Source organism: Panthera pardus, unplaced genomic scaffold (genome assembly GCF_024362965.1).
Source record: "Panthera pardus isolate Hobbes unplaced genomic scaffold, ASM2436296v1 HiC_scaffold_12, whole genome shotgun sequence".
Lineage (NCBI taxonomy): Eukaryota > Metazoa > Chordata > Mammalia > Carnivora > Felidae > Panthera > Panthera pardus.
The window spans coordinates 2,109,124-2,134,065 of NW_026526677.1; the positions used below are offsets into that span (position 1 = coordinate 2,109,124).

A 24,942-nucleotide genomic window follows, 5' to 3' on the forward strand; every position below is an offset into this window, starting at 1 on the left:
CCGAGAGGGCCCCTGGGCTGGCTGTGCTATCGGTGGGGGAGCCACGTGGCTTCCACAGGGGTGGTGGGTGTGGCTCCCAGGAGGTGGGGGGTATTGAGCCGGACCGAGGAAGGGTAAGGACCCAGAGTGGGGAGCTGGGGGGAGGGGAGCACCCGGGGTGTGGGCCTGCCGCGGGCCAATGGGAGGCTCTCAGGATAGGGTAGGGGGGTGGGGCCCTGGGAAGGGGGCCACAGACCCCGACCCTCTGGTATGGAAAGTGGGGAGCGACAGCAGAGGCTTGAGCAGTGAGCCTGGGGGCAGGTGACAGCTGTTGGCAGGCTCTGGGCGCCCTTTAGTTCACCTTTGGGGCTTGCTTAGGGCCTGGAAAACAAAGACAGAAGAGTCTGGGGCCTGCTCCTGCCAGGGTGGAGAAAACTCAGGGCACAGAGGGTGGCCAGGGTGGGGGGGTCACCCTTCCCGGGTCTGGGCCACTGGGGCTGGAAGCTGGCCTCCCTTAGCCCGGAACTAATGAGCCTGCTGTGGTCCGGGGGGACGTCGTACCTGAATCAGGGGTGACACCACGGGATGACAGAGGTCAGTCCTCCTGCAGTCTCCCCGCCACCGGTCTCTGCAAGTGGACGGTCAAGGCCAGTCGCAGCCTCCAGCCCTCCTGTGAAAACATTCCAAGGCCCCTGCTGGTCCACAGCCCCCGCCGGAGCCCAGGTCAGTGGACAGGTGGCTTCAAGAGAGAGCAGTGGGCCGGGCTGGCCGGCAGCCTGCCCGTGGGGTGCTTGAGCCACGGCGAGCCCCCCGCAGCCCCAGCACGCAGCACCCAGCTCTGAGGGCCTGGCTGTGGCCTTGACCCTGAGTGCCACCCCACCCAGCACTCCAGGCAAACATCCGTCCCACCGCCTCATGCCCCGTCCCCATCCCCTCCCAGCGTGCGGGCAGCATGGCACCTCGAGCTCAGCCCCGCCCGGGGCCTGGGCCTCGCTTACACGCGGTGAGCGCCCCATGCGGCCCGCCGGGCCTCGCGCTGCATTCCAAACTCAAACAGGATTTGAGGATTAGCATTGTTTTAAATTATTCCTACACCTCACCCCTCCAGGGGGGCGTGCGTGTTCTCAGGCAGCCAGCCCTGGGAGAGCGGGGGTTGCTCCGGACCAGGTTCTCCCCACGAGTGAGACGAAGATGATTCGGGTCTCAGCAATCAGCAATCCCTGATAGTTACTTATCTTGAGGTCTTTCAGAAGACGTTTCTCGTGCTTTGAGTCTACTCGGGGCACAGCTGAGGAAGGGATTTAAATGATAAGAAATGCACGAAAACAAGAACGAAAACTATGGAATGACTGATAAGCCGGATGGTGTGTGGATGTGCAGGCAGAGCGGGGAGGGAGGCCCCGAGGACGGCTCTTTTGGGGACCCCCTAGTGGCCAGGTGACCCCTTCTCCACAAAGATGCCGGTGCCCGTGTCTCCACTTGGGGAACGCGGAGGTGACGGCCAAACCCTGGAGGCCCGCGGTGCATTCAGACCTCGCCCATCACGGGCTCCTCCCGCCTGCCGGGATCCGGCAGGGCCGGGTTCTTGGGGGACACGTGAACAGGACGGAGCCTTGCGAGCGGGGGGCTGTCGGCCCCGGTCTCTCGTCCGCCCGGTGGATCCACACCGAGTGCCGGCCGGGGCAGGCCCTGGGTTGTGGGGCTGCGGAGCGGGGGATGGGCGGTGCACGTGGCCACTGCCCCCGTGAGGTCACACGCCCCCTGCCCCCTCCAGGGCACGCACGACCCCCCCCCCCCCCGAAGGATTCAGTGTAATGAACACAACTTTTTTGCAATAGGAAAGAGGTAAACTCTCCTAGGCTTCCCCCCGTATCCACTGAGCTTGCCCGCAACACTGGGGGCAGTGTCCAACCACCCCCTCGTGGCGGGGAGGGCAGGGGCGCGCTACGGACTAGGACCTGCCCTGTCACCCCGTGAGGCCCCCTGCCAGGGCCGGACTCCAGGGGCAGGAGGATCAGCATTGCCGTCTTCGTCCGACTCCTTCCCCTGAGCCCGCGGTCTGGCTGCGGACACGCCACGCCTTCCCCCCAGGCCCCGTCGTGGTCCTGGCCTCCACGGTCGTCCTCCGCGTGGGCTCCAAGGGGCAGGTTTTTGGGCCACCCCAGGGCCCATCCCTGCTGGGGCAGGTGTCGGAACCTCCTTCCTCTATAAGGCTGAGTGATATTCCCTCGTACAGATGGCCCCCATCAGGGCTTGGGGGGACAACGCTGAATCTCTACATCACTCTGGTGCCGGCAGCTTCTCTGCGGTCCAGGACGGGGGCTGTGCCTCCCTCCTTTCGTTTCTTGGCATGATGTTTTCAGGTTTCGCCGCACCCGGCTTTTGCCTCCTTTGTTAACTCACAACTACCAGATTCCTTCTGATGCGCCCGTAAACGGAATTGTTTTCGCCGTTTCTTTCAAAGATCGTTCGCGGTTGGTGGAAACGGTACAAGTGACACAGAAAGGCCGTTGCTTCGCGCTTCTTGACTCGCGCCCGCCTTGCTGAGTTCTGCAGCGATCTACCCGGCGTGCTGTGTGTGCGTGTGGGATCTTTGCAGTTTTCCACACGTCAGCTCACATCCCCTGCGAGCAGAGATGGTTTTGCTTGTCCTTTCCGATTGCGATGGCTTTTGTCTCTCTTCCGCGCCCAGCCGCTCTGGCTGCGTCGTTTAGCACAGCGTCGAATGCGGCGAAGGAAAAGCTCCCGTCGATGTAGTGTGTGTGCTGTGGGGTTTGCAGGTGTGGCTTTTGTTACGTGCAGGCACTATCCCTGCGTTCCCGATTTCACTGGTTTTAACAGGAAAAGGTGGGCAATTCTGTCACATGCTTTTCTCGCAGCGACTCAGGTCGTGCGTTTTTACCCCGTTCTGTTGACGTGACGGGTTGTAACTGATCGGTCTCCGTATGCCGGGCCCCCCTTCCGACGTCAGTTCCCTTCGGTCACAGCGTGTGATCTTTCCGACAGGCTACTGAGCCGGCTGCTTGTATTTTCTCGGGCGTTTCTGCACCGCTGCTCACAACGGAGGCCGATCTGGGCTCCTCTTGCCTCACGTGTAGCGTCTTTGTCTGGCTTCATTCTGGCCTCGCAGGACAAGTCAGGAAGTGTTCCCCTCTTCGGTGTTTTGGAAAAACTTGGGAACGATCGGGGTTACTTCTTCTCCAGATGTTTGGTAGGTTTCACCAGCGAAGCCGTCGGGTCCACGGCTTGTCTTCGTTGGGAGACTTGTGCTCACCGGTTCGGTCTGCTCGCTAGTTGTGGATCCGTCAGGATTTCCCGCCCCTCCTCATCCATCTGTCCGTTTCACCACATTGTCGTTTGTTTCCCTTTGAACTTGGTTTTCATACCGTCTCTCTTCGCTTGTCCGCCTAGCCACCCGCCCATCACCCGTCCTCGGTAGCCTGGGTGTTAGCCCTCGGGGTCCCGGCGTCCCCTCCTCGAGGTACGCTGACTGCAGACTGAGCCCTGGCCGTGGAGCGGCTCCGCCAGAGGTGTCCTTGAGGCCTCTGCCCTCCTCCTCCTCCTCCTGCCACCCACCTCCCTCCCCTACCCTGGGGCGCTCCGGCCCCCGGGCCCCGGCAGAGCTGACAAGTGTCCCCGGATGCTGTGTCCTTGGTGGCGTGGTGGCTGTGAGGTGAACGAGGGACCATCTCACGAGGATGGATGCTCTCTGACGCGCAAATCAGGATGCACGGCCTGAGCTCTGGGGGCTCGGTGGCTTAAACGAGTGCGGCTGGAGGACGCGAGCCCAGGTCGTCACGTGCCTCAGGGCCAGGCGAGGACGCGAGACCTGAGCCGTTGCTGAGCCCGGGTGTGGATGTGGCCTGGCTGGGCCCCAGTCTGAAGAGCAGCAGGTGTCTGCTGGGGGGGTGGGTCCGGCCTTGGGCCACTGGCCCGTCCCGGTGGGCTGCGTGCTTCCCGCCCCCCCCCCCAGACCCAGGCCAGGACCCAGGCCGGCCGCTCTTGGGGGTCTCTGGGCGGAGGCCCCGGCTCACGCCCCTCTGCCCCGCAGGAGATTGTGCTGGTGGTGTTCTTTGGGACGGAGTACGTGGTCCGCCTCTGGTCAGCAGGCTGCCGCAGCAAGTACGTGGGCATCTGGGGGCGGCTGCGCTTTGCCCGGAAGCCCATCTCCATCATCGGTGAGTTGTGCCTGCACCCAGGGGAGCTTCGCGCGAGGTTTCGGGGCGCGGGCTGGCACCCTCCCCAGAAAGGGGGACCCGGCAGCCTGGGAGCGGGGCTGGGAGGTGGGCCGGGTGGGCCCGTGTGCCTGAGACAGAGGGCCGCTCTCCCGTCCGAGTGGCCCTGTCCTCCTGACCGCCAGGCCCCTTCCCCCGAGCCAGCGGTCTGGCTGTTGACACGCCGCCCTTCCCCCCCCAGACCTCATCGTGGTCCTGGCCTCCATGGTCGTCCTCTGCGTGGGCTCCAAAGGGCAGGTGTTCGCCACCTCGGCCATCAGGTACACCTGGGCCACAAGCTCTCCCGGCTGGGGGTGCGAGGGCCGCGGGGCAGCGTGCTGGGTGGGGGCACGCGCTCAGGCGCCACAGCGAGGTTGGCCGCCCGGGTTTGAGAGCCAGCGAGAGCACCTCTGGGCCTGGGGCTGTGACCTCCCCCATCTGGGGGCCTCAGTTTGCCCATCTGTAAACCGGGGTGATCCCAGGGCCGTGCCCAGAAGGTGGTCTGGGGACCAAAGGGATTTGGAGGTGGACAGGTCCAGCTGGGGCCCCCCCGACCCAGCCCTGACCCTGTGCTTGGTGGGGGGGGGGGCGGGGAGGCTGGCACGGCGGTGAGCGGGCAGACCCAGAGCCAGGCTCTGAGGGGCCGAGCGGGGGCCCGGGGCTGTTGCGAGGCGCCTGGGCTGGTGAGTCGGGGGCAGGGGCACAGAGGTGTCTCCCTCGCAGGGGCATCCGCTTCCTCCAGATCCTGAGGATGCTGCACGTTGATCGCCAGGGAGGCACCTGGAGGCTGCTGGGTTCTGTGGTCTTCATCCATCGCCAGGTGGGTGGTCTGGCTGGGGCGCGGGGGTCCCGGCCGTGGTGCCCGCATCCTGGCCGGCCGGGCGGACGATGTGCCAGCGTTCCTTCCAGCTGGGGACAAGAGGCTGGGGGCAGAGCTAGGGGCAGACGTGCAGGGTGGAGAGAGAATCTGAAAGCGGCAGGCGGGAACAGTCCCCCGACCGAAGACGGGCGCGTCACCACGGGTCTCGGGGCAGAGCCGGGCGGCCGGCGAGCCTGTGTAAGCCGGCCCGTCTGTCCAGGCGGCGGCCGGGGCCCGACCCTGGCCAGTGGGGAGACGGGTGGAGATGGGCCCCGCGTGGGCATGTGGACCACGCGGGACCCACGTGGGACCGTCTGGGACAGGCCGAGCTCGCACCGGGCAGGCCCCCGGCCTGTGCCGCCTGCCGGGAAGGTCACAGAGGCCTGGGCGGCCGTGAGTGCTCCGCTGACCCGCACCCCTGTGCCCGCACTGCCCCCAGGAGCTCATCACCACCTTGTACATCGGCTTCCTGGGTCTCATCTTCTCCTCGTACTTCGTGTACCTGGCCGAGAAGGACGCCGTGAACGAGTCGGGTCAAGTGGAGTTTGGCAGCTACGCGGATGCCCTGTGGTGGGGGGTGGTAAGTAGAGACAGGCGTCCCGGGCAGTGGAGGGGCGGGAAGCCACCACGGGGGCCGAGGGCACTGCGGGCTCGGGCCACGGGCTCCTCACGCGAACGTGGGGAAGGGTGCCCGCGGGAAGGTTTGCGCCGGGAGCCTGCAGCGCGGGGGCCTTCGCTCCGAGGGGGGTACCCACAGCCGACCCTTCGTCTCCGGGCACGTGCCGGGGCTGGGAGCCGCTGCCCCCAGCCAGGCCGGGCCCTCTGCTGCCCTTCACCCTGGTGGGGGGGGAGGGCGGGGTCAGGCGTGTGCCCTGCCGTCTGGGAGGGTTTGCGCTGGCCCCAGGACTATCCCTGCACCAAGGAGCGCCACGTTAAACGGCAAACAAGCACCGTGACACGAGGGCGGGGGGACCTCCCGAGAAAGAAGTGGTCCCCTGTTCTGCCCGGGCACCAGGCCTGCCTGCGGGTGCCGTAGCTGGTCCCGGCCCGGAGAGGTGCCGGTTCCCTCCCCACAGGGCCCCCAGGCTCTCCTGGCTGTGGAGATGGGCTCCTTGGGTGCACTGAGGGCAGGGCCCGGTGCCCCAGTTCCACCTATAAGTGGCCCTGCTGGGCTGGGCAGCTCTCGGCTCCCTGGGCTGCAGGAGAGGCAGTCATAAGGGAGAGGGCCCCACGCGGCGGGGTGCGGGCAGGGGTCCTGACGGGTCAGCCTTGCAGGGGGCCAGGGCCCTGGTGGGCCAGCCTTGCAGGGGCAGGCAGGAGGCCTGGCGGGTCAGCCTTGCTGAGGACCAGTCATTGCTGTGGACAGCCAGGTGAGGCCTCAGCCAGCCACGTGCGCCCTGAGTCCTGGCCGCGTCCTCGCCGTGTGGGCCGTGGAGAGACTGTTCAGGGCATGAAGGGCGCCCCTGACCACACCCTCCACCCACAGCCTGGCTTCGAGGGGAGGGGGGTTCCAGGCACTTGACTGCAGGTGGACCCGGGCCCGGGATCAGCACGCACAAGGCCCCGAGGCGGCCCGGGGCGGACACGTGCTGTGGGGAGAGACAGGGGCGTGGGCCACGGGCCGGGCCCCCACACTCCCCAGCTTTCCGTGGGGTACGGTGCTCCCTCCTTCAAAGTACTCTGGGGTGTGAGCAGCCAGTGCCCCGGGAGGGCCTCCCACGGGGCCAGGAGCGGGGGGTCAGGGAGACCACGGTGGGTACCGGCCCCTGCTTCAGGCTGAGTGCGGCTGCGTGGGGAGGGGAGCCCCTTGGAGCTGGGGGTGGGGCGGCCGATGTCCGGGCTGATTGGGGAGGGGCTGAGGAGAGGGTCCCGGCCTTCACGGGGTGTGGTGACGCCTCGGGGCCAGGCCGTCCCCGGCCCTGGCCGTGTCTGTCCCCAGCCTCTTCCTTCCGGAAAAAGCGGGCCTTGCTCTCCCCTGGGACTCCCCGCCGTCCTCCAGAAAGGAGGCCCATCCCAGTCCGTCCAGGTGCGGCAGAAAGCCACCCGGCGGCCCCCCCCCCCCCGCCCCGGGCGGACACATGCCCCTGCCGTGTCCGTGTTCCACGCCCGTGAGGCCAAGCACACAGAGGGGGCTCCCCATGTGGGCGAGTCTGTGTGTTTTCTGGAAGCTTCCAGCGTGCCAGGCCGCTCGAGGGACCCGACTCGGGGCTGAGGAAAGCCCGGGTTCAGGCCTCCGTCTGCCCGTGCGCCCGTGCCCCCGTAGGCCCAGGCGAGGCGGGCCCCGGCAGGTCTGGGGGCGGGGAGGGGCGGGGAGGGGCGGGTCCCGGTGGGTCCCGGTGCCGGGCCCGTGCGGGCACAGGCTGTCCGGAGCCAGGAGGAGGTGTGTGGGTGAGCGCCCGGGGCCCAGCTGATAAGCGGTGCCCAGCCTTGGCACCGGCCTCCCCGCCTTCCCGGGGCCGCCGAGGCTGCTCCCCTGCCCCCCGCCCTCGGCGGAGCAGCGCCCCCACTCCCACACCTGTGCAAACATCCGCCCGCCGGCCGGGAAAACGGCCCCTTTGTGCCCAGCTTGGCACCGGTGCCCCAGCCCTCGCCGTCAGCTGCAGCCCCAGCCTCGGCCACCGCGGGCCCTGGCCCGGCCATTGTTCCCGCCGGGCCCTGCGCCTCTGGGCCGCCCCGGGCCCCCCGCCCCCCGGGGCTCCGGGGCAAACGGCTCCCATTCATCGCCGCGGCTGCCCCTGCAGCTGTCCGGGCGGGAGCGGCCCCCGAGCCTTGAGTTATGGGCTGTGTTCCTGGCGCGTCGCGGACAAACAGAGCTCAAGGAAAGCGAGACGGGGCCGGCCCCGACTGGGGCTTTGAAGCCAGTGTGGCGGCCTGTGACTGCGCCCGGCAGTCGCTCCCGACCCGCTCCCGAGGCCCGGCCCCGCTCGCCTCTCCGGTGGGGTGGGGGGCGCCGGCCCGGCCCCGAGGCGCCCCGTCCGGGACGGGCAGAGGAGGGGGTGCCACCAGGGGCCACCCCGGGGGGGCGGAGGGGGGAGGGCGAAGGCTGCTGGCCGTGCTGGGGCGGGGAGGGGGGGGGTTCCGGTCCCCACACCGGGTCCGCCTCACTCCCCACGGCCGGGCCGGGGGCTGGCCAGAAGCCAGACCCGCTTCTCAGCGTGTCGCGGGCCAGAGCCCGTGAGGGGGCGTCTGGGCCGCGGGAGTCCGGCGGGTGGGTGGGAGAAGTGCTGTGGGTGCCACGGGGGCGGCCCCGGGTGTCCTCAGCATGGAGGTCCAGCGGTGTCCGTGGTACGAACGAAGCGCAGACGGGCCCGTGGAGCGGTTCCGTCCGTGGCCCCGAGGACAGTGGCTGTACCAGGCTCCCGGGGCGGCTGCAACCAAGTCCCGCAGACCGGGGCGCTCAAAGCGTGAGAAACGTGTCCTCCCCCAGTCTGGAGACCAGAAGTCCGAGATCAAAGCCTGGGCAGGGCTGCGCCCGCCGCGGAGGCTCTCGGGGAGGGTCCTTCCTGCCCGTGCTAGTTTCCGGGGGGTTCGGGCGTCCCCACGCTGGTGGCTGCATCTCCTGCCTCTTGTAAGGACACTTGTCGTTGGCTTGGGACCTGCCTGGATGAATGAAGCAGGACGATCTCAGCTCAGGATCCTAACGTGACCACCTCGACAGAGGTCCTGTTTCCCAAGGCACTCCCCTTCCTAGGGTCTCGCGGACACGAATGTTGGGGGGATGCTATTCCGCAGCCCGGGACCGCCGTGTGCCGGCCAGACTTCACGAGAAGTCCCCTCGCCTCCCCCAGCCCCAGTCCCTAGGTTGTCCAGCGAGGGTGGCAGCTCAAAGGCTGCGTGTCTCCCCCCCCCCCCGCCGTGCCCCCACGCCGGGTGGGGACACCCGGCTCTGATGTGCAAGCCCCCTGTTCCCCCAGGTGTGGCGCCCCGTGCCTGGCTGCTGAGGTGTTTGGGGAGGATTTAAGACCTTTTTCTGTGCCCTTGGAACAAAATGCGTTTGTTTGTGTTAAAGTTTGAGTGGAGGGAAAAGCCGTTTTTGCAAACACGGGCTCCTCTGTTTAGCGCCCGGGGGTCTCTAAAATCGGGAGGCTGCTGGGCTCTGTTTACCCCCCGCGTCTAAATTTAGAATTTAGCGCAAAAACGCTGGAAGCCCGTCCCTGCGTTTCAGCCCGACCCTTGCCAGTCTCGGCAGCTGGCGGCTCCAGAGGGGTCCGGGCTCCAGGGCTCCTACATCCTGGTGGTGTGAGGTCATAGGGGTCTGGGGGCTGAGGAAGGGGCTGCGTGAGGACAGGACCCCCCCAGACGTCCACGTGCACCTCATCTGAAGCTGGAAAAACCGAGGCCCTGGGCCCCCAGGGTGGCAGGTCGGGCCCCCAGCCCAGCACTCAGACCCCAGCCGTTCCAGGCCTCGTTCTCTGCTGGAGCTCTCCGCAAAGCCGGAGGGTGCTGTGCAGCTGGGAAGCGAGGTCCGCAGGACCCCAGGCACAAACTTGTGCCCGTTAGACATCAGGTAGGGGTGAGCGTGGTGGGCTCTGGGAGCCTTCCCCAGGGAAGGACCCGGACAGTGGGTTTTGCAGGATGCGTAGGAGTGTGCAGGGTGAGCACATCTTCTTGTACTCGCTGTGCACTGGCTGATCCCTGGGGAGGAGTCCTCACGTGACCTGGTAGGCCCAGTGAGGGTGGTACACGGGATCGATTTCTTCTTGGGGCGGGGGGGTTCAGCTCATGTCAGTGAGGGTAGGAGCTTTCCAGCTTCGGCCCCAGGGAGAGATACGTGGTCAGCCTCAGGAGACAGGAAGCCGTGGTCAGGAGCGGGGGGGGGGGGGGGGGCAGAGCCACACGTGGAACTGCATGTCAGCTGCACGGCTGACCGCGTGTACGTCCTGGTACAGGTCGCCCAACCTCCGTGAGCCCATCTGCAAACTGGGTACAAAATGCGGGCCTCTGCCCACAAACTGTGGGAGAAGTCAAATCAGCGAGGACACGGGAGGTCTGGGGCCCCTGGGGCCCCAGGCGCCCGGCGAGGAGGCAGCGGAGGCGGGCTGCACATTGTGGGGGCCTGTCACCAGCCCGTGTTCTCTGGGCTTTCCCCAAAGGCAGACGCTTGCGACAGACCCTTAGCAAGCTAACTCACGCTAGGGTGTTCATGGCTGCCGTGATGCCCCAGTCACACCCCTTAGCCCTTCTGCCTTCGAGAGTCCTGCTCCGCCCCTGACCGGCTCCCCACCTCCAGCACCTTCCTCACAGGATGGCCCCCTTCCGTGCATGTGTTTTGGCCTCCCGGAACCCCAAGGACCCCCACGCTTCTGATCCCCATCCCAGGCCCTGGGCCAGGCCCACCGCAGGGAAGGGGCTCGGGAATGAATGACGCCCTTCATCAGGCCTGGTGGTGGAGACAAGGAGGGCGGGCCACGAAGTCCACAGATGCCTCCTCAGCTGCACCGATGAACTGGGTCCGGGGCCAGCGAGCACGTGACTGGTCCGGTCCTCAGTTTCCCCGTCCATAAGACGGAGGGGCCGCAGAGTGGCTCCGAGGGCTGACGTGGGGCTCTCCGCGGGGGCTGCAAGCCCAGGAGGGCAGCAGATGTGTCTGTGGCCCGGAGCGCCAGGGTTTCCGCGAAGGGGAAGATACGCTCACTGAGAGGCTCTGATCTGCGTGGGTCTGGGTTTGTTTATTGAGTCCTTCCCACGGAAAGGAAGCCTGGCCCCCGCATGCGTCTGTCCCCTCCACGACCGCTTCCCGCCAGCCGGGCTGGGGCCCCACAGGGGCTGGTGCCGGGCGCACCCTCAGGACAAGCGCCCGAGAAGCCTGCTGCCCGAGGTGTCCCGCCATCCACCCGGCCCCCCGCTCGGTCTGTGACTCTCCCGACCCCGGCCGTGTCCTTGCAGCCTCCTCGGGGCAGGCTGGTGGCACAGCGTCTGGCCCGGGGTTTGCTCTGCAGCCTTCCCGGGGTCGTGGGAACGTGCCCGCTCAGTCACTTACCAGAGGTGAGGCCTCGCGCACCGTGACTGCCCTCTTGGCCTCAGTCTCCCCCTCGGTAAGATGGCCCCTACCTCACGACACTGTCACAGTCGGCCAGCGGTGCGAGCCCCTGAGTGTACCCGCCAGCGTGGTCCTCACGCCTGCTCGCGGACGGACAGCCATGACGTCTCCGGCGGGCAAGGCCCGTGGGGTGGCCGCGGGCCACCCGCCTCCCCGGCAGATCGGGGGTTTCTGGGCTGGCCCTCCCGTCTCGCTGGGGGCCCACAGGGCCTGCCGCACCAGGGCGGAGTGTGTGTGAGGGGAAGCTTCCAGGTATCTCCACGTGTGAGCAGAGACACAGAGGCCAGCACGCGCCCCCGCGGCGGCTTCCAGAGGCCGGGGACAGCTCGGTCCCCTGCCCCCACAGGCCTGTCCCCGGGGCCACACGGCCCTGTCCCCAGCAGTCATCCTGGGTCCCCCCACGTTTGCGGGCCCGGGCGTGCACGTCTGCCCCTGGCGCGCCCCGGTCAGGGGTGCGTGGCAAGCGCTGGGCAGTTAGTACCCTCCCGCAGCTGCCCGTGTCTCTGAATTTGGGAAAAACAAACAGCTCTGTGGGGATGGGCCGTTTCCTCCAAGAGCCGAAGGACGTCGTTAACTTGACAAAGCAAGTCTGTGATGGGGTCTGAGAGGCGTGTGCCCTCCCCGGGGTGGGGGATGCCCGGTCGGGCACTCCTGATCTCCGCCGGCCGGCCGGTCCCCAGGAGCCCCAGCACCCCAGACGGCGCAGGGCCAGGGAATGGCACGAGGGGGCCGCCCTGCGGGGTGCGGGCGTGGGGGGACAGGGCAGGGGCGGCCTGGACGGCCCTGGGGGCTAGTGGGGCAGGGTCCCCGGAGACCCTCTCCCCCAGCAGACAGACCTCACCCCGTCCGCAGCCCCAGCTCTGCCTTCGCTCCGAGCACCCGGGCCCTCGGCGCAGGCAGCTGTGGGCCAGGCCTCACACATGGGGCGCAGGCCTTCCGGGGAGGACGGCCCGCAGCCGAGGGGCGGCCCCCGTACCTGCCAGCTGACTGTCAGGCTTGCCCCTGGCTCTGCCCCGCTGGTACCCACGCCGAGGCCCAGGCGTGCGCGGCCCGCGTGCAAGTCCCGGAGCGTGGAGGGCTCGGCGTGGGCGCCGGCCCCTCCTTACGTGCCCTCGCTCGTTCCGAGCGTGCGTGAGATGCTCGCACGCGTGTGTGCTGTGCCGCCTGTGTGGGGGGCACGTTTGTGGGCACGCACCCACCTCCACGGGCTCGGCTGGTCCCTTCGAGGGGCCGGGCAGTAGGCAGCTCAGTGCGCTTGGCGCTCGCGGCGAGATGTGTGGTTTTGAGGGACGGTGATGTCGCGGGAGGCCCAGGACCACGGCAGGCGCCCCGGGCCAGGCTCCACAGCGGCCGGCCCCTTCATGGACGCCCAGCGCTTGTCTGGACCCGCTGCGTGCTGATGCGCTCGCTGGTGCCACCGGGCCTCCTGCGCCGTGGCCCCTCTTGCTGCGAGCGGACACGTGTGTCCCTGCCTGCCTGTGGCCCCTGGGTTCCTCCCTCCGTGCCCCGTGGCTGGTGGAAGGCACCCACCGGGGTCCCGGGACGGACGGCAATGAGGCGGACCTCGCCACTCCCCGCCTGGGCCTTGCTCTCAGTCGGAGTCCGTTAAACGGGCCTCCCGGGCCCCGGCCCTGCGTCCCGCCTTCCTCTGGGACTCCTCCGGGCAGGATGTCAAGTGAAGGCCCCGCCCAGACCTTCCTGGTCCTGCCCTGGGCCTGGCCTGGAGGCTCCAGAGGGGAGAGGCCGGGCTTCCCAGAACGGACTGGCCGTGACCACAGGGCCGGCACAGGAGGACCTCAAAGGCAGAAGGCCACGTGGCCACTCTGGGCCACCGAGCCTGCTGCCGTGCCGTGCCGTGCCGTGCCGTGCCGTGCCGTGCCGTGCGGGTGTGAGGCCCCAGGTCCCCGGGCCAGGCTCCTGCAAAGCCCACGGGCGGCCCCAGGCCCCAGAAGCCAGGCAGGCAGGGGCGGGGCGTGTCGGGGCTGAGCGGTGCAGCCAGGGCGCGTGCTCACGTCCTGCAGGATGTCTATTCAGGCTCACGCCGGAGGCCCCAGGGGACAAACCTCGAAGGCAAGCAGGACGCAAGCCTGGGGGGCGGGGGCGGGGCCGGCCCTGGGCCCGTGGGCCCACCGCAGGCTCTGCCGGTCGGCTCCCCCACCGAGAAGAAGGCTCGAGCTGCGTCTGGTCCTCTCGGAAGAAGGGCGACTGGAACATCTGGCGCCCGGGGCGGCGTCAGGAAGCGAAGCATCATCCCCGTCCGGGCTCCTGGTGCAGGACCAGCCTCAGTGCGCACTTCCGGCCTCCCGGGGGCTGCGGCACGGCGACGTCGGTGGCCCAGGGGACAGACTCCCGCGGGCTGGGGCAGGCCCTCCCGTGGGGCGGGCCCCCTGGCCGCGCGTCTGGTGGCAGGCCCCCTGCGCACGCCCGGGGACCCGCTTCCCGTGAGGCACCGACCGGGTCTGGGGGACCCCGGCCGTCTGCAGGGCTCGTGCCGGCATGGTCTGAGCCTCGGCCGTCCCGGTGGTGGCGGCTGGAGCTCCGCGTCTGTGTCGGCAGAGTGGCGGGTTCGGGCCCGACGGTCACCCGTCCCGGGGCTCTGGGCCTGACCGCCGCCCCCCTGCGCCTCCCGCAGGTCACGGTCACCACCATCGGCTACGGGGACAAGGTGCCCCAGACGTGGGTCGGGAAGACCATTGCCTCCTGCTTCTCTGTGTTTGCCATATCCTTCTTCGCGCTCCCGGCGGTAGGTGCTCCCGCCTCCTCCGGGCTCCCGGGCGGGCAGGGTCCCCCCCGAGAGCAAGCCCACTCACAGAGGCCCCTGGGAGTCCCCTGCCCCCGCTGCTCCTGGAGGGTGCTTTGCAGCAGGTGTGGGTGGAGGCCGGCGGGGCGCGGCCGGCGCATTCGGCCCAAGGGGTCTCGGGGAGACACGGACAGCAGCCGCCAGGCGAGGGCAGAGGCGGAGTCTGTGCGCCTGGTGGGGGCGCTGGTTCCCTTGCGCGGTGGCCTGGGCCCCGCTTTGACCCATGTCCTTCCGAGCAATCACAGATCACGAGGGCCACACCTTCTAGCTCCCCGAGCGCGTGGAGGTGTGTGCGTCACATGTGTTTGGTGCACCTGCTGTGTGTGGTGAGCGTGCGTGGGTTGTGTGTGTGCTCTGTGGTCCCCTGCGTGTGTCACACAGAGCACGTGTGCATCTATGTGTGTGCGTGATTGATCCCCTCTGTGGACGGGGAGCTCCCTCCCTGACGAGCCGGCCCCATCCATCCCGTTGGCGATCCTGGGGAGGGGGCCGCCTCCTGCCCGAGCCAGCGCCCCGGTGCTGCCCCGTGTCCCCAGCACCTGTGCCCCGCAGGCCGGGCCGGGCGGTGGCTGCCTGCGTGGACGCGAGCCCCCGTCTCTGCTCCTTCCCAGGGGATTCTCGGCTCCGGCTTCGCCCTGAAGGTCCAGCAGAAACAGAGGCAGAAACACTTCAACAGGCAGATCCCGGCCGCAGCCTCTCTCATTCAGGTGACGTGCCTCCCGTCCTTAACGTCCGGCCTGGCGTCGGCGGGTTAAGTGCAGGCTGGCGTCCCTTCTGGGAACCAGGAACTACCCTCGGCCACAAAGCTCACGAGACCTTCTTGCTACGGGTCCCTCTGGAACACAGATGAGCTCGTGCTACCACACAGACGCGCTCGGGCCTTCTGGGAAGCGTGGGTGATGCCGACAGGGTGGGCACGGGAACGCGGGGCGCCCACCTGCCTCCCTGGAGGTCCTGTTGGAAGAGTGGGTCCTGGGGGGGCGGGCCAGGGGACAGGGATGTGTCCTGGCCCGTCCCGGGTTGGGGTGAACTTGCTGTGGGCCCCTCACCTTCCAGCCACAGTGGCCTCCTTTCGTGGTCACCCCCCTGCTCGGCACAGGGCGAGTCTGGGAGGGAAACCCCAAGGGTCTAGGGCCCTGCTTGTGCAGCACGGGTACCTCCAGGGTGTTCCCCACATCCCACGGGGCTAGGGACTCCCAGGTGGCAGCAGGTGAGGCCTGGCGAGCCGACAGCACAGCCACGCTCTGGGTTCACAGGCCCCTCAGTACCCAACGGGGACCCCGAGGCCGCTGTGACAAGGCCTGGGTGCTGGAGGAGACAGAGGCTAAGAGCGGCGGCGGAAGGAGGGTGGCCTGGAGCCCCTGGATGCTCAGTTCTGTGACCCCAGGCTCCCAGATACACCAGAGGATGGCTGGCTCTTAATTTAGCGCAACAAAGACTTAGGCCGAAAACTGGGTCCCAGACGGTTACTGGCCCCTGCCCGGGGGCAGAGCAGGGATGAGCGGGCTCAGGTCTCGCCCGGGGAGCGGCTTGGCGGGGGTCCTGGGGCACAGGCCCTGTGGGTGTCCAGCCGTACATGTGAGGACCTCAGCCACACCCAGTGCCGAATGCCCCTCAGGGACGGTCCTGGGGTCACCCCCGGGGCCCTGGTCTCCTTCGCCATCCGCCCCGGGCAGGGCCCCCTGCACAGGCAGCAGCCACCAGGTTTCGCTCAGCCAGGGGCGCCCCCTCATTCCTCTGAAGCCCTTCCGGACCCTTCCGGAACCCACCGTCTGGGGCCTGGACGGTGGACCTGGACGGGAAGGAAATAGCAGCCGCAGCCATAAAGCCGAGGGGCCGGGCCCCCTCAGGCCTGGTTTTACGGCCCACAGCTTCTCCTTTCGGGGAGACCATAAATCAGGCCCGTAAAACCAGCCCAGGCCGCCGTGGGCAGGCTGCCGGCGGGAGGGGAGCACGGCGGGGTCCTGGCGGAGCCGGTGCTCGGGGGTGAGCACCCCTGTGAAGCCCGGGCTCGGGTGCTGAGCTCGAGGGGTGCGGACACGTCCGCCACGGCAGGACTGGGGCCCAGAGGAGGGAACGCGGACCGGACCCGGGCGGGAAGCGGGCGGCGGCCTTACGTTTGTGGGGATGGTGGGACACAGAGGTGGCACGTGGCCGTGGAGGGGCCAGGCCTGTGGCCGTCCCCTGAGCGTCCCGGGCAGGGAGGGCTGCTGTGTCTGTCCAGGTCCCCATCCTGGGTGGTGTCACGGCCTCCCACGAACCCTGCCAGCTCCCCTGTCTGCTCCCTGCTGTCTGTCCCCTGCTGCCTACCCGGACACGGCATGTCCTCCACTCGGATCCCGTGCAGTGGTGTCCCCTCCTCTGGGTCATTCCTGTGTGGCGGTCGCCACGGGCATCTCTCTAGGATGTGGGTCCAGGGCTCCCCACGGCGGCAGGCTGTGCCCGGGCTCCGGGACCCCATATGTGGGCCTCTGGGAGGGGCCCGCCCCCCCACGCCCCCCCACGCCCCCTGCCCCCCTGCCTGGTGTCCCACAGGCCCCGGGTGTCCTCAGTGTCTGTGTCCGTCCCTGTACCCGCCGTGCGTGCCCCGAGGAGAGGCAGCCGAAGGGTGTCTGCATCTGCGGGTGGGGCCTCCGTGGCGCCCGAGCCGTGGGTACCGGCCCGTGGGTTAGGCTGTGAGCCGCCTGGCGCGGGAGCAGCCCCGGGAGGTGGGGGGCTGGTACGCAGGCCAGGGTGCGGGCGGGCCCAGCGGCTGACCGCGTCTCCCCTGCGCTTGTTCAGACGGCGTGGAGGTGCTATGCAGCTGAGAACCCCGAGTCCTCCACCTGGAACATCTACGTCCGGAAACCCACCCGGAGCCACACCCTGCTGTCCCCCAGCCCCAAGCCCAAGAAGTCCGTCATGGTAACAGCCCCCACCTGCCTCCTGCAGGGATCCCTCGGGAGCGGGGGGTGGGGTGGGGTGGGGGGTGGGGAGGCCCTGGGGGCCACGGCTGCTGGCCGGGGTTCGGCCCTGGCATTTCAGCGGCGCCACATCAGGGCACTGGTGCCACTCTGGGCCCTGGGGGTGGGCGCCTGTGCTGGGTCCTGCCACCTGGGGGTCCCCCTGGCTCGGGGCCACGTAGGGCTGGTGCTCCCAGGCCAGGACTATGGGAGGCCCACAGGGGGCGGCCCCGGGAACAGGATGGGCTGGGTTCTGGCCAGAGGTTGGGAACAAGGCTCTTGAGAGGGCCCTGATGTCAGGCTTTCTGTGCCGGGGACAGCGGGTGCCGGTCAGGACGGAGGTCTCTCCCCAGCTCGGGGAAGTCGGTCTTCGGGTCGTGGTGCAGGGGGCTCGGGCAGGCTCTGAGCAAGAGCGTCACGATGGGGCCGGTGTGGGGACTGAGGGGGGCACCCAGGCCTCCCGTTGCCAGCCGCCCCTGACGCCTCTGCACTCGCTGTTCCCTTGCCAAACGCCCTCACCGGCTCCCACACCTCCTCCTCCACGTCACCTTTGCCGGCCCCAGGCTGTCCCCCCGATGGCCCCCACCGCGTGCCGGAACTCCCGGTGGCCACAGCCCTGGTCCCCACGTGCCCGCTTGTATGTTTACCTGTCCGGTTTCCCGTCCGCCGGCCCCTTCAGCCCGAGCCCCCAGGCAGCACCTGTGCTGAGCCCCCCCACAGGACCCCTGTCTGTTGGCCCTGAGGCCTGGCTCCCTGGCTGGTGCCCTTGGGGGCTGCTGAGGGGTTCTGGGGCTGGGGGACCCCCGGGAAGCGCCAGCTTACTGCTCGTGGTCTTAGGTAAAGAAGAAGAAGTTCAAACTGGACAAGGACAACGGGGTGAGTCCCGGAGAGAAGACGCTCACGGTCCCCCACATCACATGTGAGCCTGTGTCAGAAAAGCGGAGGCCAGACCACTTCTCCGTGGACACCTGCGACAGCTCTGGTGAGGAGCCTTCGCCCAGGGTGGCGGTGTGGGGACGGGGATGGGCGCTCAGCTCCCACTGACCTGGCGTCCGCCCGCCAAGGCCCTGCCCTCCCCCCACAGACCCCACCCCGGAGGGACCCTTCCTCCGGCTCTGTTGCGGACTCTGGGCTGCGGGTGCCGGGCCCCGCCTCGGTCCCGCTGTGCGGCCGGCGCCCCGTGCCGGGCAGAAGGGAGGTGGCCCATGCGTGCGGACCCCCCGGTCTTGGTGGAGGGGGCGGGGGCGGGTGTCCCGAGCCAGCGCTGCGTGCCCGCGTCTGTCCTCGACGCTGTGTGCCTCTGCTCGTGCGTCACCGCCGTGTGGGTCTCTCCCTCCTTGGACCTCTTCCCGGCACCCACCAGAACGTGCTAGCACATTGGCAGTCGGGAGGGCAGTGTCACTGTCTTAGACGTGGCAGAAGGGGGACAAGCGTATATTGTTCCTGACCCTTTGTGCTTACGGGCGCCTGGCCCGCCAAGTGCTTGGTTCTCGGGCGGCTGACCCCCGGTGTTTCCTCCTGCATTTGGTCACAGTCCCCTGGAAGAAGGGCAGAAAGTGTTCCGGAAAAAGGCCGCGGCTGCTGCCTGCTCCTTGGGGCTGTCGGTGGACCGGGCGGGGGCGCCCACCCCGCCGGGCACCGGGCCACCGTGGCCCCATCGCAGGCTGTTGGGATTCCGCTCTGGCCTGAGTTTGGCCACATCGCTGGTGAGCCCCCGGGACGCGCTCCCCGCCGCCCCCCGGAGTGGGCACAAGGAACAATTGTGCCAACGAGTGCCCGGCGGCCCCCCCCAACTCCGGATTCAGGGGCAGGACCATTGTCGCGATGCAAATGGGGGCTCTCTGCAAATGCTAATGGGCAGGTCGGGGTGGGTAGAAGCCTCTCGTGCTGTTTGCTGAGTGTGGAACCGTCCATTCAGCCTGCTTGCTGTTATTAAGTACCCAGTGCCGCCTGCAGAATGTTAATGAGGCACGAGTGCAGGGACAGTCAGGCACCCTTTGTGGGGTGCTTTCGCAGGGAGTCTTCCTTTCCCGCCAGCACGAGTCAGCCCAGCCCGGAGCCGCTGTGTTTCTGGGGCCTCCGCTGTGGGCCCTGAGTGGCCCCCAGCCTACGGGCGGTACCCGGGGCTCTCGAGAGCCCTGGTCGGGGGAGAGGGGGCCTCATCCCGGCCAGGGCCCGCAGCCCCAGCCCCCACATGGCAGGGCGCAAGCAGCCACGCTGAGTACCCCCCACACACACCGGCCGCACCGAGGCCTGGCACCCGAGCCTCGTGCCGCACCCCTGCACACCCCGCATTTCTCGTGCAGGTTCCAGCCCCCGGCTGCTCACGCTGTCCTGGTCGTCAGGACCGTGCTCCGTGCGCGTGAGGGTGAGGCCCCGGGGCGAGGCGGGCCTTGGCATCAGGCAGGAAGACGCGCGGGCGTCTGGGGCACGAGCACCCGGCTCGGCCTGGTTGGGCCCGCAGGCTTCCTGGAGGAGGTGGTGTTAATGCTGAGTACAGCTGGCCGGGGAGGGGAAGGAAGGATCAGCGGCTGTGATGGAGTTGCCGTGGGGGAGCAGCCGCGCTTCCGGGCGGGATCACGTCGTCACCCCCCACCCCCGCCCCGGGCCCGCCACCTGCACTCCTCAGGTGGGGTGGGTGTGGGGCCTCCCTCCTGTGGAGAGGCCCACGTGGGCTCCTGCCGTGCTGACCCTCCTTCCTAAGACGGGAGCGGTGCCCAGGAGCCTGCGGGTGTCAGACGGGCGCTGGGAGCCCACGGGGCAGGCGTGGCTGCGGGCAGCCCTGTGCCCTCTGAGGCTCGCCCAGGAATGGCACGGATGGGGACAGGGCAGGACAAGCCTCGGGCCAGGCCAGCGCCTGGAGTGACGTGGTGGCTGTGGGGCTGGGGGTCAGAGGAGTCAAGGCCAGCGGGAGGAGCTCCCGTAGACCTGGGCAGCCTGGGGGCGACCCCTGAGGGCAGGCGGGCCGTGAGGCGCTGGGGGCACCCTCACTTCCATCTCAAGGTGGTCAGGGCCGCCGAGTCCCCAGCCTGCGTGGGGCCCGCCGCTCACGGGCCCAGTTCGGGGGACGCAGTCTGCGGCCCCCCCCGCCGGGCCTGGCCTGTCGCCCTCCCCTCGGGGGGTGGCCCTCACGGGACCACGGGCCCCGCGCTCCGGATCCCACCCCACCCCCCTCACACGCCGCCCCTGCCCCGTGTCTTGCTTGTGGATCCCCTGAATCCGTCACTTGTTGGGTTCGTGGACACTTGCCGATATTTACCAGCAGATCCGCTGGATTCCGTCTCAGGGTTTAACATCCTTCTTCCTGAAGGCCCTTCGGCGGTTCCGTCAGTGACGGTCTGTTGGGGGTCAACCCGGTCTTTGCCCTGAGCCTCCGTGTTCCGACTTTGCTGTCGGATGGGGGTCTAGCTGGGGGAAGGTTCCGGGTTGAGACACGTATTCTCTGTGAACGCTCGGCAGGCGCGTTGTCCAGCTGTGCGGCCGTCCTCGGGAGTGGCCCGGCCCCCTCTGGAGACTTCGAGGGCCTTCCCTTGGACGTCGGTGCTGGGTGGTTCCGGGACGGTGACCCAGGGCGGCGGATTATCTCTGTTCGTCCTGCTGTGATAAACCTGCGGGTTTGTGTCTTTCATCCGGTGTGGAAAGCTAGCACGGTCCCGTCACAGGTTACCGCCTCCCCTAAATGCTCTGACCTGCCCCCGAAACGCCTGCCTGACCCCCGCGTCCTGGCCTCCCGGGCCGTCTCTGGTATTTTCCTGCTCAGTCTCCCTGCACTGCATTCTAGCAGCTTAGCTTCCAGTTTGCTAACTGCGCAGCTGTGTCTAACCCACGGGTTAATCCACCCGCCGAGATGTTAGTTTCCGTTACTTCTGCGCCTCCGCGGGTGAGGGCGTCATCTGCTTGGCCCGTGTCTTCCCCGTGACTTACAACTTGGAATTTCCGAGTCATGTGAACGCACTCATTCCATCACCAGGGTGACGTCACGTCACCGCCCGCGGTTCTCGGAGAGTCTACCTCTGCTCCCTGTGGCTCCCCCAACTTTTTCTCACGATGGCTTGTTTCCCCGTGGGTCTGTAAGCGTGGGCTCCTTCTCGTGGTCCCCCCCACCCCACCCCGTGCGCCCTGTTGAGGGGACGCCTCTCTGGAGAAGCTGTCCCTTGCGCAGGGTGACCCCGTGAACCTGTGCAGGACGTTTGTGGTGCGGGTTTATAGGCACGGGGTTTTCTAGACGACCGTGAGGGGTCAATGCGAACCCAGCCTCTTGTCCGAACGAGCCTGTCCCCACGTATCGGGGGAGGCTTTTTACTTTTATTCCGAGAAAACAGGCCAACACCAACGAATTTTCTTTTTTCTCCGCATTGGCCAGCGCGCGGGCTGGTTCGCTGGCTTCTCTCTCGCTTTGTGCGTGTCATTTGAGTGCGCCCTCCCGCCGTCCCTCATCCAGTCCACACCGTGGCTCCTGGCGTGAGCGGACGCCGTGCTGCCCGCACACGGCCGCCGTTCCAGAGGCGGCTTCACTCCTGGCCCTTGGGGACGCCCCCCGTGGAGCCCACAGGAGACGTTTGCTCGTTCCAGCGAGCTCGTTTGGGAGTTCGTAGAGAGAGGCCTTTGACGAAACCAGGTCTACTCGTTGCCGAAACCCAGGTCCTCGTCCTGGCGACAGAGTGTCCCCAGCAAGGGAAGCCCTGAGCTCCTCCACGGCGGAGGGCTGGGCGGTGACGCTCCGGGTTGGAACTTCCCTGGGGGTCCCTCGAATCACGAGGAGAGTTTTAACACAGACCCGGGCTGCCCCCACTGAGATTTCAGGTCCCAGGGTGTGCGGGGAGGCCCGGGGGCGTGTCCGTAACGAGTCCCCAGGTTACTCTGGGCGCTGTCCCTGTGACCCTGAGGATGAGGCCGGGCACCGGGCTTCTGTGGCTTCCAGGGCGGCCTCACCTGGGTTGGAGGAGAAGGTCCTCGTTTGGGGCCCCGTCCTGGCCCCCGCACCGGGGTTCGGGTTGGCCATTCATTATAACGGCTCTCTGTCGACAGAAGAGAGGGAGGATCTCGGCAAAGACCACCCCCGAGTCAGCTCCAGCTGAGACACTTAGCGAGGAAAGACGGGCTGCTGTCCCCCTGCAGTCGGGATCTTGGCGAGGATGCCTGCTCTTATCAGTTCTGCTCTGCCTCAACCTGGAGGTTCTAGCCTGCAGGACCGTCCAGAAGCAGAAATCCCGGGCGGACGGTCCAGAGGCGGAAACCCCGGGCGCCCAGGCTGGGAAGGAGCACGTGAGTGGAGCCGGGTCAACACTCAAACGTCACGTCTACACCTGTGTTCCGGCAGCCCGTAATCTGAGGTCGACAGCGTTTACGGTAACATCGAAAGCATGGCATCCTGGGGCGCCTGGTGGCTCAGTCGGTGGAGCGACCGACTTCGGCTCGGGTCACGATCTCGCGGTTGACGAGTTCGAGCCCCGCGTCGGGCCCTGTGCTGACGGCTTGGAGCCTGGAGCCCGCTTCGGATTCTGTGTCTCCCTCTCTGTCTGCCCCTCCCCCACTCACGCTCTGGCTCTCAAAATAAATAAATAAACATCTAAAAAAATTTAAAGATTTATACGAAAAGCAGGCCGGGTTTGAACATTCACCCAAGAAGATGTACAGATAATCACGTGAGGATATGTTCCGCACCATCAGTTATTAGGGAAGCGCAAACTAAAACCACAATGAGACGTTACTACGCGATTATATTGGCTAAAATTAAGAACGTTTTACCACGTGTCGTGGCTTCACGAGGGAAGCTTCCATCACTCACGCGAGTGCTGCCCAGGACGCGGGCACCGAGCCCTTCACGCACTCCCGCTGGACACTCGAACGGCACAGCTGCTCTAGAGAACAGGCTGCGAGTTTCTGAGAACATTATGTGTGCACCTGGCATATTATCCAGCCATTCCGTTCCTGAATGAGCATCCAGGAGAAAAAAGAACAGAGAGCAGACGTGTATACGGACGCTTGGACGTGGAATATCACCGTCGTAGTGTTTTCTGAAAACTGGAAACAGTGCAGATACCCCTCGTGGTTTAGCCCACACAGTGAAATAGTCCTCAGAAATCAGAAAGGACGAGCCATGAGTATACACACCGGCCTGGATAAATGCCAGAATAATGATGGTGAGCGAAAGAAGCCAGACTGAAAGGAAGGAAGGAAGAAAGAGCAAGGGGAAGGGGGGGGGGCAGGGAGAGAGAAAGAGAAAGAGAGAGAGAAAGAGAGGAAGGAAGAAAAGCAAAGAGTACATGTTGCTCATTCCATCTGTGTGAAGGCCCGGGAAGGGCAGACTGGTCTGGGACCACAAGGCCAGCAGGTGTGCGGGCGCGATTGGGTTGGGAGGAGGAGAAGGGCACAGGGAGACCTGGGGCCGATGGGTATGTTCACGATCTCGATTGTGACGACGTTGTCGCGTGTCAAAAGTTACCGAGCGGCACGCTCTAAACACGGCCACTTTGTTGTGTGTCCGGCACGCTTCAGTGAAAACGTAAAATAAAAATGTCGTGCGTAGCAAAAAGAAAATCCCAAACCATTTCTTAAATGATGATCTGGAGAAAATAGTCGCGGCTCATATTGTACACGTGGGGCTAATTTCACCCAGATACCAGGAAGCTCTGTGGGTCATGAAGACGAGAGGGTAAAAGCTATAAAAACAGGTCTGGAGAAAAGGAATCCCGAGATTCTTACCAATGGACAGGTGCCAATAACCTCAGTGGCGATCACAGAAATGTAAATTAATGCGATGGGAGCTGTATTCATCTATCGAGCCTTTGAAGAGTGAGGAGCCTCGTGGGCCAAGCACGCGCGAACCCTCAAGCTGAGTCACCACGTTGGGCGGATAAACGGATAGAGGCTCTATGGAGACAAAAACGGCCACTGCCGTGAAAATTCGAGACGTGTGCGCCCTTGAACCCTTCCAGAAACGTATCCCGCACTTGCGTTGCACGTCTGCAAGACGACCCGTTGTCAGGATGCTCATTTCTGCGATCGTTAACCGGCAAAAGGTAGCCAACCGTCTACACCCGCGGGTGGACACCCCCTTACGGGAAGCACGGTGTGCGCGTTGAACCCGTGAGACGTGTCCGCGGCGTGCCCCCCTCCCCCGACGGCTGATCGCGGAGGCGACTGTACCCCAGGCTCAGAAGAGGAGGCCGTCTGCCACCACGCCGCCCACCTTGTCGCGCGTCCCGCCCCCGTCGGAAAATAGCTCCGGAGTCCCCTTCTCCAGGGGCTCAGCAGCGCAGCAAAGTTGTAAAACCATCTGGGCCGGTACGTGTGCTCAAGGAGATCTTTAATTTCTTTTTAAAAGTCTGCTTTATGGTAATTTGTTCTAAATAAATGTGCTGCCTCTTTGGAGGTAATTTATTCATTGCTCTTTAATCCTCAAGGGTTTCAATTATGTTGCCTCTTGGTGGCAAGTTACTTCTAGTGAGTTGAGTTCTTCTCTGTCAGCTCTTTGTTTCTTGCCTGAGCTTTGAGTTTTGCCTGTTTTCCCTCTAAGCTCATGAGACATTTATCTGCTTTATTTATATATATATATATAATGTATATAATAATTATATATTTAACATAATATTTGTTATACATTATTTATCTTATACATATTTATACACAATAGCATGTGTCATATATATTTATAACATGTATTATTTATATTCTATTATATTAATCTTTATAATAATAATATAATATTTAATATATATAATATATAACGTTTACTTTCTTACCCGAAAACTACCATTTCACTGTTTTTGTTTTCTATTTCCCCAACTTGGGCTTTTATATCTATGTATCCCGTCTTCCTGATTATTCACTTTTTTAAAAACTTGAGACGCGCACCTAGTGTATCTAAAGTCTCTCTTCTACGAGGCGTTTTAGAAGTCACATATATTTTCCTCTGATGGCAGCGTTAGCTGTGACGTAGATCTTACTGTGAAGTGTGTTCCTTTTCGTCGCGTTCCTGGTCGCTTTTACGCTTTGACTTTCTCTTTGGTCTAAAGAAATGTTTTCCTGCTTTTGAAGCAGAACATGTTTTATCGCTGTTATTTCTAACTCAACAGCCTTACAGTGAGAGGACGTGGGCTGCGAAG

At 65.7% G+C, this 24,942-nt stretch overlaps 1 protein-coding gene across 1 annotated transcript in view; it reads left to right on the forward strand.

The window, feature by feature from the left end:
* Positions 1 to 24,942, forward strand: part of KCNQ1 (potassium voltage-gated channel subfamily Q member 1) — a 317,397-nt gene that overhangs the window by 75,088 nt on the left and 217,367 nt on the right. The window contains 8 exon segments of the mRNA XM_053899318.1: positions 4,031 to 4,157; positions 4,396 to 4,474; positions 4,917 to 5,013; positions 5,492 to 5,632; positions 13,725 to 13,835; positions 14,504 to 14,599; positions 16,674 to 16,796; positions 17,672 to 17,816. Of these exon segments, the coding sequence (XP_053755293.1) occupies positions 4,031 to 4,157; positions 4,396 to 4,474; positions 4,917 to 5,013; positions 5,492 to 5,632; positions 13,725 to 13,835; positions 14,504 to 14,599; positions 16,674 to 16,796; positions 17,672 to 17,816 (919 nt within the window).